This window comes from Sinocyclocheilus grahami, unplaced genomic scaffold, assembly GCF_001515645.1.
Source record: "Sinocyclocheilus grahami isolate Dianchi unplaced genomic scaffold, SAMN03320097.WGS_v1.1 scaffold55.1, whole genome shotgun sequence".
Taxonomy (NCBI): Eukaryota; Metazoa; Chordata; class Actinopteri; order Cypriniformes; family Cyprinidae; genus Sinocyclocheilus; species Sinocyclocheilus grahami.
Window position 1 is genome coordinate 2,402,311 of NW_015505234.1, and position 17,272 is coordinate 2,419,582.

Sequence of the window (17,272 nt, forward strand, 5' to 3'; positions counted from 1 at the left end):
TACTTTTATAGCCAAATACACAAAATTGAAAGTACTCTGTTTTAACTTATTGTTTTATTTTTATTGCATTGTTTTATTTTAAATGTTTGTCTTGTTTTTGTATTGTGCAAAATCTTCTACCCATCCATCACACTGCATCATCATAATATTCTGCCGCTAAAATCCATTTGGACTGTTACTATTACAACTATTAATAATAATAATAATAATAATGATGATGATGAAGGAAGTTACACTTTTAGGGTAACTGGCACAATGATTTTCTTAAACATATAAAAGATGGCATTATTTACAGCAATGGTGTTGCTGGAAGAAGATTATATGCTTATAAACCAGGAAAGAGAAAAAAATCAAAAGAGACTGTAAATCACGTTTTTAAGACAAAATAAAGATAATAAAAAATAATTATATCACTGCACTGTTACTTTATCATTGCATCATCCAGTTCCGTCCTTTACGCCTTTGACATATCCAGGCTCGTCTTTGTTTTGATCGAAAGTATCCTGAACCAATAGAAACTACGTACACTGAAACATCAATATTCCTGAACCAATCATCTATGCTGTGGGCGGTACTTCTACTCTCCTTTTGGTTTCAACCGGCGTGGGAAGTAGTGTGACTGGCTTCTGAAGCGGTTAAAAGATTATCATTCGTAAATTTCATTAGATTTGCATTTACTTCCACACGTTATTTGTTATTATTTTACATTATGTCTTTGTGATCTATATCACGAGACCATATGCATCCAATTAAATGGTGTTTCAGTGAATGACTGGATGTCAGTTTAGCCTTGTTTCTTACTTAGGGAAAGCATGCTATTGTAATATAAATCTGAAAGACTGAATTATCCAGCACTCTTTGTAAATTACCTTGACATAATAACCGGGTTACTTAATACTGAATAATCCACATGTTGATGTGCAATATAAAAAGGTTTGGCCTATGCAATGCACAGTGTTTAATGCAGTGCAGCAAAAATGAAACTGTCATGTCATGTACGTTTTGTATAGTTCTGTATTCTTGGGAATGAGATCTTGCAGATATTATATTCTTATTGTATTAAAGCGTCTTTACCTCCTTTAGGATCATAGAGCATCATTATCCATGGCTCTTCATCTCACTTTTTTATGTGCCAAAGCTTTCTTCTGTTGTCAGGTGAAGCTCACTGTGTGCAGGTCTTGGTCTGTTGATTTGTTCTGCTCACTAATATTGGTGCATCATGTCATGTGCCTGATTCTTATGATCCTTCATGAAGCATTGGCAGATGCGTTTTTCTCTGTATTGTTTGGAATTTATATTCAGGGCTCAAGACTAAGGATGAGTCCTGTCAGCATTTCCTTTTGGTTTATTTATTTATTGAAAAAAAAAAAAATTGAAATGGTCTATTGATTTTCCAGGTGTGTGCTGCTTGTTTTTGTGTTCTTTGCAGCAGTCTTTGCCAGGTCTCTCCTTTAAGAATTGAATCTCAGTGAGGGTTTTATTAGTATGTTAATAAAAGGCTACTAAACTTCACAACCCTGTGCATTGTCACTACATTTACATTTAGCAGAAGCTGTTATTCAGACATTTAAAGAAATTAGGCAATATAACAATTTTGATTCATCCTAAGGAGTTTGTGCATCATGTATGTGTGTAAATTTGATGGTTGTTAAATTTTGATGTTTCATTATGACTTGTATTAGCCTTAGAGGCATAATTTAGAGTAGGCTGAAAATTATAGTAATGTATATGTTAGTAAAAAAATAATACTTAAGTAAATATTAGCATTTTTCCAGGAAAAATTTGTTTTATATTATTATATATATTTATATGAGTTTTATAATAATAATATTATTATTATTATTATTATAGATTACATTTCAAGCCGGCATACAAATTAGGAAATACAACAACAGGGATTAATATGAGAGCATCACATGTATTTTTTGATTGTCCATGTGTGTTTTTTATTTTTGTGATGATTGTAAAATTTTGATGATTTAGTTATGTATTCATGAAAATATCATGATTTGCATCTTGGAAGCATGATTTAGAGTAGGCTGAAACTTATAAACATCAGTATCTTTATTCAGGAAATACGAATCTATATCTGTCATGGAGTTCAATTGTTGTTGTGGTTTTGCAAAGAAAACTTAATTTCATTAAAACATTATTTTTTTTATTATTATTATTTTTACACTGGGTGCAGTAAAAACATTGACAGGACAAGTAAAAATTGTATACTTATTTTTGAGCCCTGATATTGATCGTAAATCAAGTTTAGCTGTATTTCAAATGAACTCATTTTAAGTCCACGTCATTATAGCAAGGAAATTCTGGTTGTCGGCGCGTAGATGTTGAAGCAGTTTAGTTGTTTGTCGACGGATGCGGTTTCTGGCATGCATGGCTTGAGTGTTTATGAGTTGACTTTTGGAAAAATATGTCTTTGTTTTGTATTAGTTGTTATGGGAGTGGTGCTGTAATTACTTCAGGGATGTCTTTTGTTTGCTGCATACTGGCTCCACCTGCTGAGGAGCTTCACTTCAGCGAGGAAGATGGTTTCTCAATGCCAGACCAAGTGTTTGATTTCATTTTAAGTTTTCAGGAGATATTTTGTATGGTTTGATGTGCTATTGTCATTTTCATAGTTGTATTTTAAATTTTTGTCTTTACATTCAAATGACCATGGTTTCTTTTTGTCCACATAAAGAAGACATTTAGTCATGTGTTTTCCCCTTAACTTAATTTCTCTGCATGTCAGAGAGGATTTTGTCTGTTTGGTGAATTTGCAAGCTTTGCAAGTATGCACACATTGTTTGCAAGCTATGGTGTCCATAACAGATTCTTTAATTGTTGTTGGTAAACACAGTACTAAAAAACAGCTGGATGTTTACTCCACCCGCTGTTTTTGTGAAACCGGTTTCTGACTCACTGTGTGTTTGTATATATTCCCAGTCCCCTGAGAAAAACACAACCAGCATGGACTCTTCACTGACTGCTGTACAGATCCGTGAGAAGTTCATCGACTTCTTTCGCCGCTATGATCACCAATACGTCCACTCGTCGTCCACCATTCCGCTTGATGACCCCACTCTGCTCTTCGCCAATGCCGGGATGAACCAGGTAAGGAGATTTGAACCTAGTAACAAAAATGGACATAACATAAGCGCCGAATTGGTAGGAGAAAATAAATTGTTTTTATAGTTCAAGCCCATCTTCCTGAACACCATCGACCCGTCCCACCCTATGGCCAGACTTCGTCGTGCTGCAAACACACAGAAGTGCATTCGTGCCGGCGGCAAACACAATGACCTTGATGATGTGGGCAAAGACGTGTACCATCATACTTTCTTCGAGATGTTGGGCTCTTGGTCCTTTGGAGATTATTTCAAAGTAAGAGATGGATAGAAAGGTGTTACATACTGTGAAATCATGCTGTATTTCTTCATAGTGCTGATGCTCTTTTTATGTTGTTGTTGTATGTTTTGTTTTTCTGTATGAATGGAAAAACTCATTTTGGCTTTTCTCGTTGCATGCCTTTATTTCTCTCTTGCTCACTTTGTCTCTAGCACCTGGCCTGCAAGATGGCACTGGAGCTGCTGACGCAAGAGTTTGGCATACCTATTGGCCGACTCTATGTGACTTATTTTGGTGGTAATGCTGATGCAGGCCTGGAGCCTGACCTGGAGTGCAAGCAGATCTGGCTGGACTTGGGGTGAGTACAGAATCTGGACAAGGTGTATTAAAGGGTTAGTTCACCCAAAAATGAAAATTAGCTTGTGTTTTACTCACCCCCGAGGCAACCTAGGTGTATATGACTTTCTTCTTTCAGATGAATCCAGTTATATTAAGTTATATTAAAAATTGTCCTGGCTATTCCAAGCTCTATCATTGCAGTCAGTGGGTGTTGCAGTTGAACAGTCCACAAGTCGTCAAATAAAGCTTGCACATTTATAATAAAATGTGCCGCAGACGGCTCCGAGGGATGAATAAAGGCCCCCTGTAGTGAATCCATGTGTTTTTGTAAGAAAAATATCCATATTTCAAACGCAATAAACACTTTTCTCTCACTTCCACTGACTGTCATACACTGAAGCAGTTCCGGCGGATGACGCAGCACGTATCGTGATTAGTGACGAATGCGGAGAGAGAACAAAACAAAACGCCGATCACGAATTAGAAGTACAAACCGAGGATTTGCAAAGAAAAACGTCGGAGGATTTCGACATAAACCAAGAAGAGACTGGTTTTCCTTTGCTAAAGTAAGGAAACTTTGCTTCCTTTGCTCCTATAAACAAACTCGCGAGACTAGCATATCTCAGAGGCGCGCACTGCGCATACGTGCTGCGTCATCTGCCGGAACTGCTTCAGCCAGGACAATTTTTAATATAACTCCGACTGGATTTGTCTGAGAGAAGAAAGTCATATACATCTAGGATGCTTCGGGTAAGTAAAACACAAGCTAATTTTCATTTTTGGGTGAACTAACCCTTTAAGTTAGTGATGTGATATTGTTAAAGATTTCTTCTTTATCTTCACTCTGTCTCAGAATGGAGGAGAGCCGTACGTCGGAGGATTTCGACATAAACCAAGAAGAGACTGGTTTTCCTTTGCTAAAGTACGGAAACTTAGCTTCCTTTGCTCCTATAAACAAACTCGCGAGACTAGCATATCTCAGAGGCGCGCACTGCGCATACGTGCTGCGTCATCTGCCGGAACTGCTTCAGCCAGGACAATTTTTAATATAACTCCGACTGGATTTGTCTGAGAGAAGAAAGTCATATACATCTAGGATGCTTCGGGTAAGTAAAACACAAGCTAATTTTCATTTTTGGGTGAACTAACCCTTTAAGTTAGTGATGTGATATTGTTAAAGATTTCTTCTTTATCTTCACTCTGTCTCAGAATGGAGGAGAGCCGTATTCTGCCGGGGAGTATGAAAGATAATTTCTGGGAGATGGGAGACACCGGTCCATGTGGACCCTGCAGCGAGATCCACTATGATCGCATTGGCAGCAGAGATGCCGCCCACCTGGTCAACATGGATGACCCGAATGTGCTTGAAATCTGGAACCTGGTGTTCATTCAGTTTAACAGGTAAACCAAGTACAGCTAACAGTGGTAAACAGTTTACTAAAAGTTTGCACACACTTAGAGAGATTATTTTTTAGAGCCGCTTCTTATGTAATGTATTGTTCGAATGGATGCTCAACAATATATCAGCATAATATCAGCTATTGGCTTCTTAAAAATTTATCAGTCAAAGATTAATTAATTCTGAAAAACATGAATATATGGTTGATTGAGTGAATAAATGAATGTAAATTATTAATTTAAGAAATTAATGCTTTAATTCAGCAGTGACATTTTGCATTGTTCAAAAGGGTTAAGAAGTGTTACAATGCTCTTTTAAATAAATGCTGTTTTGAACTTTCTATTCATCAAAGAGCACAAAAATTTCCACAAAAATATCAAGCATCAACTTATTTCAACATTGATAATAATAACAAATGTTTCTTGAGCACCAAATCATATTGGTATTATTTCTGATGGATCACGTGACACTGGAGATCTAAATGACATTTTGAAAATTTTTAATATATTTTTTTTAAATTACTGTTTTTACTGTATTTGATCAGATAAATGCAACCTTTGATGAGCATAAGACACTTCATAAATATTATAATATATATTTTGTATATTAGTTATTGGCTATTACCACCTTTTATTTTTTAAACAAGGATATTATAAGTATGCACACATTGTTTTACATGCATATGGCCTCTCTATGCAGAGAGTCTGAGACTGTGCTAAAGCCTCTGCCCAAGAAGAGCATTGACACAGGGATGGGACTGGAGCGCTTGGTCTCTGTGCTGCAAAACAAGATGTCCAACTACGACACAGACCTGTTCATCCCTTATTTTGAAGCCATTCAGAAGGTAATATCATAGAAAGCATAGAAAAGCATCAGTTGTTTTGCACGCAATTAAAAATAATTTTCTTGGTTTTCAGGGCACAGGTGCCAGGGCATACAGAGGAAAGGTTGGCGCAGAAGACACCGATGGTATTGACATGGCATACCGTGTCCTGGCTGATCACGCCCGCACCATTACCATTGCCTTGTCTGATGGTGGCAGGCCTGACAACACAGGCAGGGGGTGAGATGATTGTATTATTATTTACTGAGTAATTGACATGTAGTCAATGTATGTGTATGTGACCCTGTTTTTGTGTTGCAGCTATGTGCTGAGGAGGATTCTGCGTCGTGCTGTGCGATACTCTCACGAGAAGCTGGGGGCACAGAAGGGCTTCTTTGCCTCTTTAGTAGATGTGGTGGTTGAGTCTCTGGTAAGGCCTCTATCTATCAGACACTATATTTTTTTCTCCTGATTTTATGTGCACAAGGATTCCTTGTGTGCAGCTTGGATGGTGATTCAGAGTGTCAGCTGCTAAAAAAATGGAAATGCTGTTTAATTAGATGCATCTCTCTGATGGCCATTGCTCTCTACAGGGTGATGCTTTCCCAGAGCTGCGGAAGGATCCTGATATGGTAAAGGACATCATCAATGAGGAGGAGGCACAGTTCCTCAAGACCCTTAGCAGGGGACGCCGCATCCTGGACCGCAAGGTCCAGAGTCTTGGAGACAGCAAGACTATACCAGGTAAAGCACAGAATGCGACAAAAGAACCATAACCGGTTTTTGTAACATGTATTTGAAAATAAAACACTTGCTATCCATTTTTCCAAATTTATAATGAGAATTGTTAATAAACCTAAGATAAGCTATAAGGTCTCTGTGTTTTTTTTACACCAAAATAAAAGCTCTTGGTTTAACATTTGGAAGCAAAGCTATTAAGACTTTAAGAAATTAGCATATTACATCAAGAAATTAAGGTAAGTATACATTAATATTAGTATTTTGAAATATTTGTATTGTGATAAAATTATTCTTGTTAAACAGATTTTTTTTAATTCTACAGTACAATAGTTTTATTACTATAGTAATATTATTTTATTATCATTTTTAAAAATTAATAAAATAAAAAATATATAATCATAATTTAAATGACTGTGAATCTGTCCTGAGACTGAATTGGAGAGAGATCCCCCCCCCTTATGCTAAAATCCACTAAATCCATATTCTAAAGCTGATATTTATTTTTCTCCATATAAATGTAATTGTTTTTGTGTAGGTGACACAGCTTGGCTTCTGTATGACACTTACGGTTTTCCTCTGGACCTCACGGCCCTGATTGCTGAAGAAAGAGGAATGGGAGTGGACATGCAGGCCTCTGAGGACGAGAAGAAAGCTGCTCAGGTTTAAGTTCATTCTTTCATACAGTGCAATTTCTATTTATCACAGAATAATTTCACGGTTATAAAAACACACGGAGGACACTCCTAGAACTCAGTGGTACCGATATCAGTGGTTAAAAACACTGATTTAATAGCACTGTTAAATGTAATCTAAGCTGTCTAAGCTGACTGTTTAATTTATTTATAAATGTTAAAATAGGCAGAAATGATCATGCACAATTAAATATCCTGTATCAACCAATATATCCAGTAATAACTGATAGCTATAATTTAAGTGTTTTGTTTTACTGTGAACAAGTCTAATCAAAAATGCCTGTGCACACAGTTGAAGTCTCAGGGCAAAGGCTCTGGGGACGAGGACCACATCATGCTGGACATCTACGCCATTGAAGAGCTCAGAAACAATGGTGTCGCTGCTACTGACGACAACCCCAAGTACAAGTACACTTCAGATGATAACGGCAACTATGGTACTAATTACACCTTTACTATTTCTCTTGATTTTTACGGTTTGATCATGCATAGGTTTTCATGCTTGTGATATTGTGTGTCCCTCTCAGAGTTTGAACAGGCAGTGGGCACAGTGCTGGCTCTCAGGAGGGAGCGTGCATTTGTTGATGAGGTGACCACAGGTCAAGAGTGTGGAGTGCTGCTCGACAAAACCTCTTTCTATGCCGAGCAGGGTGGCCAGAGCTTCGATGAAGGCTACATGCTCCGAGAAAACGACTCTGCTGAGGATGTAAGAAACTGAAGAGTGGTTGTTCAAAGAAGCTGAACTGCCTGGTTTAGTTATGCGTCGTCATGTTGTCATGTTTTATTTTGCTGCTTCAGAGGATGGAGTTCACTGTGAAGAACACTCAGGTGCGTGGAGGATACGTGCTGCATATTGGAACAGTATACGGCTCACTGAAGGTTGGAGACCGCCTAACTCTGCATGTGGATGAGGTATGTTAGTTTTGTCATTGATTTTGGAGTTATTTTACCTTGTCTACAAGCAAAATTGAAACTGAGTGACAAAATGTTGCATCTGGTTCAAAAAGAGAGAAGACTTTACACATGGATAGGATGCTACAAAGAATGCAACATAATTCCCTTCGTTTTCTCTCTCTCAGGCTCGTCGTAGGCCCATCATGAGCAACCATACCGCCACACACATCCTTAACTTTGCCTTGCGTTCAGTGCTGGGAGAGGCAGATCAACGGGGCTCTTTGGTTGCTCCAGACAGATTGCGCTTTGACTTCACAGCTAAAGGAGCCATGACCACAGATGAAGTGCGGCACACAGAAGAGAACGCCTCAACCATGATTCGTGACGCCAAGGTCAGGACCGTTCCACAGACTTGCAATTTTCAATCAAACACTTTGTATTCATATTGCTTGAAACTTTCTTGACAACTTTCTTATTCACAGTGAAGATATTTTGAAAACAGAACAATAAAGCTCTTTTTCAGTAAGTTAGCTGAACACAGATATATAGCTTACGTGTCCCTGAGAACACTTTTGTATTCTTTCTTATTTTGTCTGAAACTGAGATGCTCTGTATATGTTTTTCATCAGCCGGTCTATGCCCTGGATGCCCCCCTTGCAGCAGCTAAAGCCATCCAGGGTCTGCGGGCAGTGTTCGATGAGACGTACCCTGATCCTGTTAGAGTGGTGTCTATTGGCGTCCCAGTGGAGGAGCTGCTGGCTGATCCAAACAGTCCTGCAGGCTCACTCACCTCCATCGAGTTCTGTGGTGGAACGTATGACCATCAAATTTAAATATTATAATTTTTTAATATGGCAGGAGTTGGCTCTCTGGGCTCTAGCAGCACATCTAGTTTTCTGTGAATTTGAACAAAAATAGCAACTTTCTGTCCGGTCTCTGTGCTTAAGGGGTTAGTTCACCCAAAAATGAAAATTGGCTTGTGTTTTACTCACCCTCGAAGCATTCTAGGTGTATATGACTTTATTCTTTCAGACGAATCCAGTCAGAGTTATATTAAAAATTGTCCTGGCTCTTCCAAGCTCTATCATTGCAGTCAGCGGGTGTTGCAGTTGAACAGTCCACAAGTCGTCAAATAAAGCTTGCGCATTTATAATAAAACGTGCCCCACACGGCTCCGGGGGGTGAATAAAGGCCTTCTGTAGTGAATCCATGTGTTTTTGTAAGAAAAATATCCATATTTCAAACGTAATAAACACTTTTATATCACTTCCGCCAACTGTCATACGCGGAAGCCATGCCGGCAGATGATGTAGCACGTCTGCGTTGCGTGATTAGTGAAGAATGCGGAGAGAGAACAAAACAAAATGCCGGTCACGAATTAGAAGTACAAAACGAAGTTTTGCAAAGAAAAATGTCGGAGGATTTTGATATAAACCAACAGTAGACTGGTTTTCCTTTGCTAAAGTAAGGAAACTTTGCTTCCTTTGTTCCTATAAACAAACTCGCTAGACTAGCATATCGCAGAGGCGCGCGCACGCTGTGCATATGTCATACGCCTTCCGCTTATGAAAGATAACGGAAGTGAGAGAAAAGTGTTTATTACGTTTGAAATATGGATATTTTTCTTACAAAAAAGCATGGATTCACTACAGAAGGCCTTTATTCATCCCCTGGAGCCGTGTGAAGCACGTTTTTATTATGAATACTCGTGCTTTATTTGAGGACTTGTGGACTGTTCAACTGCAACACCCGCTGACTGCAATGATAGAGCTTGGAAGAGCCAGGACAATTTTTAATATAACTCTGACTGGATTCGTCTGAAAGAAGAAAGTCATATACACCTAGAATGCTTCTAGGTGAGTAAAACAAGCCAATTTTCATTTTTGGGTGAACTAACCCTTTAATGAATAAGTAAGGAATAATTGACTATGGACCGTTGAATTATTAGAAAATAATGCACACCCGATTATTTTAGACCTAGTACCGGAGGCTTGAGCCATTGATGGCAGACTAATGCTGTTAATAATTAAGTTATTAGAGAGAGAGATATTAAGAGTGTGGATTACCTCTTTATCTCTCAACAGTGTTCGGCAGCAGCGTCTCTACTAATAGTGAAACTTTCAGTTTATTTTCTTCAAGAACAGTGCTGCGGTTACCTCGCTTGTATAAAATGTCATGTAGCTTTTAAGTTACTAAACTATTTTACTGATAAAAACATCAGAGTAGCACTAACAACGTTAGCGAGTGTGTGCAAGTGTCTGTACTGTATGTGTGTGTGTCTGTAAGGAAGAGAGAGCGGGAGAAATAGAGTATGTGCTTTCCGTGCATAATAAAATTTAATTTTGTGGCAAAAACATGGAAATAATCTGTAGTTTTTATCCTGTTGTTTACTGTATTTATTTGCTTGGCCAGTGTCGTTGTGGGTTTTGGTTATTTTGCTGTTTTAGGCTGTAAGGACTTTTGAAATAACTGAAATCATTTGGCGGAGTGATATGGACATCTATTGTGGTCAAGACCTGCCTGCGTGCGTTTCCCTGAAAATAATTGCACACCTTAGAACATTCGTCAGCCAATCAGATTCAAGCATTCAACAGCCCCATAGTATAAATTAATAATTAATGGCAAATTTTGATTACTGATGTTTTTTGTTTATGGAATCAAAATGTTTAAGAAAGCAATATTTTCCTCAGCCCTAATGAGTTTGATATTTTTAACCTATAGGCACTTGAAGAACTCAGGTCATGCTGCACCATTTGTGATCGTATCAGAGGAAGCGATCGCTAAAGGAATCAGGAGGATTGTGGCAGTGACTGGAGCAGAGGCTCAGAAGGTTGAAGGAGACAGGGCCAACATGAATATGCGCACTTTCATTTTTAACTGATACTTTTTCATATCTGATGTAGGGTTGGGAATATAGAACTGGTTTTTGCTGTCTGATTTGAATGGGATATGAAAGATGAAAGAATACAAGGATTAAATATGTTTATTCTGTTTTTCTTGCTGTTTGCATGCACAGTCTGGCTAGTGTAGTTTGATTGACAGATAAATTTATTCTTTTGAGCCGGTTCTATTCAACAAATCAGACATTAAGACTCCCAAATAATGTACTTTATAATTGTGAGAGTTAATTCAATGAAATTATTGACTGATTATATGTGTGTAAATACACTTTCAAAACGGTGTTGTTGTTTTTTTTAAGTAGTTTTATTTATTTATTTATTTGAGATTTTAGGACCAAATTATTGGTGGGTAAATAATTTAGGTAGCAGAATTAAGTTCCTAGATTCCCATTTCTAATAGTTCTTGACAGATTGATGTTTGTGTTGTCAGGCCCAGAGGAAAGCTGATGCACTGAAGCTGGAACTAGATGCAATGGCAGAGAAAGTGAAAGCTCAGACCACCCCCAATAAAGATATTCAGAAGGAGATTGCTGATATGACAGAGGTGAGCTCAATGACATATTCTGCTCTTGCCTGTCTAGAATCAGTGGTACGTCTGATTTTACCCTTCAAAGTGTAACTGAATCTGTGTATGCATATATATTCAGTCCCTGGGCACTGCAGTCATCTCTCAGTGGCGGAAGGATGAGATGAGGGATTCCCTGAAAGGTCTTAAGAAGATCATGGATGACCTGGACCGTGCCAGCAAGGCTGATGTACAGAAGAGGGTAAGAGAACTTGATTCAGATGTGGGATAGTTATAGGGCTGAAACGATAAGTCAACATTATCGACAATAAAAAATTGTCGACAAATATTTTTGTTGTCGAGTAGTTGTTTGATCTCATATGACCTAATGGAAGAGCAAACAATAATGCGGGTTGACCAGTGTGGCGCTGTAGCACAAGACAGTAATTCAGCCCTCCTGGATGCAATTCAAGAGAAGACGACACAGCGCTTCAGAGCAAACGCAGCCAAACCTGAAGCTGCTAAGTGGTGTTTGGATGAATATGTAAATATATGCTGCACTGCACGCTTTCCTCTCAATAACAAAATAAACACAACAAAAACTGACCGCAGTGTGAAAGCAGCGTGTGTCAGACTTTTCCAGGTTTTAAGTGCTATAATCAGGTCCCCGGTGCATCTACCAACCCAGGAAACGTGAAAAAGATTAACCCAGTAACTTTGTTTTGGTAAGCCTTTTTCTGCAAGCTCTGAGAAAACAAGCGTGTCTGATTTCACTCCCTTGGTGACGTGGCAAAGGGATCTCATTATAATATTACCGCCCCTTAAATGTACGTTTCCACCCATGGCCCCATCATTTTGATTTCGCAAGCCACAACGGTGTACTAGTTCTAATGCCATGGCGAAAGTTTGAGCAAAGCATGTTAACTGTTCTTTCGTTGGCTACACAGACGAGCACAGAACACTATTTAGAGTCCCAGCCTCAGAGGAGACAAGACAACAGTGGATTTATTTACTGTATATTGCTGCTGCCACACAGATCTAAAATAAACAAGCGATTTATTTCCCAGCTGTTTACCTTCACAGACATAACTGACTGTTTTTGTAACTTGTGTGTTTTTAACGTAAACTTGTGTGTGAATGAGAACTTAGTTTAGTACTCACATGCTGTGACAGCCGCTTTCTGTCCGTGTGCTTCGGATGTGTGTGCTCAGAAAAACATATGTCAGAAGTTTAAACGAATATGGTTTAAAGCGCATGATTTCAGCGTGATAAACATGATAATCAGAACCAAAACAGATGTTTTTAGCAGGTAGGAGCTGTAATGGGCAGCTCTATTCTGGAAAAGGGGGCGGGGAGGCGCAGCTCATTTGCATTTAAAGAGACAGGCCCGAAAAACAGTGCGTTTCTGCTTCCACTCAAAATAGGCATTTTCAAAATGCTATAATAAATGATCTGTGGAGTATTTTGAGCTGAAATTTCACAGACATATTCTGGGGACACCAGAGACTTATTACATATTGTAAAAAGGGGCATAATATGTCACCTTTAAGAAAGCATCTGATTACAGCAATGGGGATGTTTGCAGGAGCTCTGCAGTTCAGTACTCCAGTAAAGTCACTTCACGTCACGTTTATTTAGGCTATATAGTACTTTATGCAGTAGATAGCCTTAAATCAAGCAGCTTTATAGTATTAAACATGAAAAACCAGAGTCAGTGTCTCTTTCAGTTAGAATTACAACTTTATTTTTTGTTATAAACCAGCTTTCCAGTGTGGAGCTAGCTAATGATAAAATCTTTTTATTAGTGGGAAAAACATTATTTCATTAAAGTGATAGTTTGGTTTGCAGAGATCAAAGCTTGATCTAGCTCAGGATTGTTTTGATTATCATAAGGTATTTTAAGAGAGATTATGTTGTGAATACAATAGTTTATCCAAAAATAAATCGTCTCATCTCTTACCTTTATTTTGTTTCTTTTCCATATGACTTACAAAAGATGTTAGGCAGAATGATGTAATTCAGTTACGTTTTCATATAATATACAAATATATTTATTTGTATAAATTAATTGTATAATAATTATAATTACATAATATGATTTTCAAAAGCTGAAGTGATTACCTTTATTTATTTGTTAGAATATGTATAACACAATATTTTAACTAATTGCAAAAGCTGAATAATCAAAGTCTACTGATTAATCAGCTAAATAATCGATTACTTGTTCTAATAATTGTCAGATTAATCGATTATCAAAATAATCGTTTGTTGCAGCCGTTGATAATTAGTCTCTGAGATTATTGGAAAGTCAAAGACCAACTGTGAACACGTGGTTTTAATTTTAGGTCCTGGAAAAGACAAAGGAGATCATCGAAAGTAACCCCAACCAACCTCTGATCGTGATGGAGATGGAGAATGGAGCATCTGCAAAGGTAACTCTCTCATTGTCTTTTCAAATTACGAGTCTATACTTGTCTATACTGATTTGAATTTTGTAATTGTCTGCAGTGAAAGTCTTAATGATTTGTCCATGTGTCCTCAGGCTTTGAATGAGTCTCTGAAGCTGCTGAAGACAAATTCACCACAGACTGCTGCTATGCTTTTTGCTGTGGACAACGATGCGGGGAAAATTATCTGCTTGTGCCAAGTGCCTCAGGTAAACGTATTAGAGAGAACTTTATTCTGTAAGATGGCTGAGGGCTCTCTTAAAATTTTTAACCAGATCTACTTTAAAGCATAAGATATACTTATTGTGAAAGAAATATATACTTTTAATCTGGAAGGACACAGTTTACACCAAAAAATATTAGGCTGCATAATGGTTTTCAATATGATAATATAAAATGTTGGTTGAGCAGCACCAAATCAGCATATTACTATGATACTAATTGATCATGTGACACTGAAGACTGGAGTAATGGCTGCTGAAAATTCAGCTCAAAATATATTTAAAATATCTTAAAATAGAAAACAATTATTTTTAAATTGTAATATTTTACAATGTTTCTGTCACTGTATTTTTGATCAAATAAAAGCAGGTGAGCATAAGGGAACTTTTCAAAAAAAAAATTTTTTTTACTCAGTCTAAATGTTTGAATGGTGGTGTATTTTTCTTAATACACATTACTGATGTTACTGTGAATGATTCATCAGTGTACATCATGTTCAGCGAAATAAGAGTAATAACCAGCCTTTCCTCTGAAATAACTTTGAACCTCTAGAAGTTAAGGGCCCTATCATACACCTGTCGCAATGCAAGTGCTTTTTGCTAGTTTCAGCCCGACGCAGTTGTCATTTTCACATCCTGCACCACATTGTTTAAATGGCAAATGCATTTGCGCCCATTGGTGCGCCCAAGGGCGTGCTGGTCTGAAAATGAGGTGTGTTCAGGCACGTTGCTATTTTGAGGCAACTGAAATAGACTGTGCCATTGACCAACAGAAACCTGGTCTAAAGTCAATAGCGCAGTAGTTTTTTTGTTATTTAAAGACCACGTTAGTATAGGCGGGTCCACCGCGCGCGTACACTCTGCTTATTACACACACACACACACACACACACACACACAGGGACGCACAGCAGCACACAAACATGCCAAATATTAAAAATTAAAGGATTGCAATGTAAAATATTATTATTGTGTAGGCTACTACATAAATATAAAAATGCTTACATGTCATAGTGGATAGCCATTGCATGTATCAGAATTAGGCTACCTATTTGCTCGCGCATGAGCAGCTCCGTTTCATCTCTGGAGACGCGTTCTGTCTTTGCACTTGCAAATTCTGCTGTGTAAATAGCAAATCCGCCATGGCACGAGTGCAACTGCCTCTTAAAGGTGTCATATGATGCTGCTAAAAAGAACATTATTTTGTATATTTGGTGTAATGAAATGTGTTTATGCGGTTTAAGGTTCAAAAAACACATTATTTTCCACATACTGTACATTATTGTTTTTCCTCTATGCCCCGCCTTTCTGAAACGCCTCGATTTTTACAAAGCTCATCGGTCTGAAAAAGCGAGGTGAGCTCTGATTGGCCAGCTATCCAGTGCGTTGTGATTGGCCGAATACCTCAAGCGTGTGATGGAAATGTTACGCTCATTACCATACTGTGATGATGCCCTGTCAGGCCGGAGCGATGATTCAAAAACATGAAAACCCATTACAAACGAGGCATTCGTTGCATCCAGTGGGGACATAATTATGGATTATAATGACTTATACTGTCTTTTTACGCGTTGCGTTGCATCGCGCCGCGTAAACATAAAACCATGTCTGCATTTGTGATCGGAGAAATGACAAACAACAAGCCCTACTCTACACTGCCCAAAAAACTCACTTTAAATATATAAAATATAAAAACTCTTTAAATATAAAAAACATACTTAGTCTTTGAGTCAGAACTGCCGGCATTGTAGTCTACTCTCCCAGGATCAGGAAACGGTCCTCCATAAAATGTGCTGCACACATATGACTGACCACTGATTTCTAGTCGTGTCCATTTTTGGAAGGCCAAACTAAGTAGTTTTGCTTTCACAACGAAACACAGCATCACACATGGCAGCCTAGAGTGAGCAGAGGCCGGGGGCTACTTTAAAGTGAATGGGAGATGAGACTCTGATTAGTTTATTGCACGTTATGCCCAAAACACACCCATTACTCATTAAGAGAATAGGGACAAGCCTTTTAGACCATAGACCGTTTTTCCCATCTTTAAACTAGCAAAAGTGGATTTGGACATGCCCTAAGTGCACCTGTGCCGTGTGCTTTAGACCATGCACTTAGATCGTTAAAATAGGGCCCAAAATGTGTTTCAGATGCCACATTTGGTTTGTATTCACATTTAATGCTGGTTAAATATTACTTTGACTTGCATGGTAGTAGAAACAATAATGCAAATGTAAAGTAGCAATTTAAAATCACCAATTTGCTCTGGTTGCGTTTCCAGGATGTTGCAAACCAAGGCCTGAAGGCCAGCGAGTGGGTTCAGAAAGTGTGCCCTCTGCTGGACGGAAAAGGAGGTGGTAAAGACATGTCTGCCCAAGCCACGGGTAGAAACACGCATTGCATTCAGGAGGCTCTGCAGCTGGCCAATGAGTTTGCCCATCTCAAATTGGGTGAAAATTAAGGAGAGAGAGAGAGATGTAGCTGCGTAGGTGAGGTTTAATCTGGAAAGAGGTCTTTAGTTTGGTCTTAACCTTCCTCCTGTCCTGTTCCAACTCTGCCTGATGATTTTTTTAAACTGGACATTCCAGGCTGGAAAATGTAATAACTGTACATAAATGTCATTTGTGAATTATGGATAGGAAGGGGAATGTATAGCGGCGCGTTCAGTAAATTGGGGTATTGCAGATGGTTCAACTTATCCATCAAACCGTCCTGACTCTCTGATGCACATGGGCTGTGCATGCTTTCTGATCGGATTACATTTAGATTCACAGTTTAATGTTGTTCTGCTAGCTCAAATCACCCTCATGGCCATTGTTATCTTTCTGAGCATATGATGAGGAAGAAAATTTTCATTATCACTCTATTAGAAGGTGTCTTTTTATCATAAGATTTTCCATTACATTTGTAGAATTGTTGGTCTGTCTCTTTAACAGGAGGAATGTCATATAATGGTTCAGGAAAAATCATGTCAA

The 17,272-nt window shown here is 38.2% G+C and overlaps 1 protein-coding gene across 1 annotated transcript; it reads left to right on the top strand.

Annotated features, from left to right (window-relative positions):
- The first annotated feature begins 580 nt into the window (after window positions 1-580).
- LOC107583762 (alanine--tRNA ligase, cytoplasmic-like) lies at window positions 581-17,135 on the top strand. The gene is made up of 21 exons (XM_016270069.1): window positions 581-652; window positions 2,935-3,102; window positions 3,184-3,372; window positions 3,549-3,694; window positions 4,885-5,076; window positions 5,774-5,918; window positions 5,992-6,137; window positions 6,219-6,327; window positions 6,491-6,641; window positions 7,174-7,298; window positions 7,623-7,767; window positions 7,858-8,036; window positions 8,129-8,242; window positions 8,410-8,616; window positions 8,854-9,038; window positions 10,946-11,054; window positions 11,555-11,668; window positions 11,772-11,891; window positions 13,975-14,061; window positions 14,172-14,285; window positions 16,579-17,135. The coding sequence occupies exons 2-21, from the start codon at window positions 2,959-2,961 to the stop codon at window positions 16,756-16,758; spliced, it is 2,901 nt and encodes a 966-aa protein (XP_016125555.1). The 5' UTR covers window positions 581-652; window positions 2,935-2,958; the 3' UTR covers window positions 16,759-17,135.
- The last annotated feature ends 137 nt before the right edge of the window (window positions 17,136-17,272 follow it).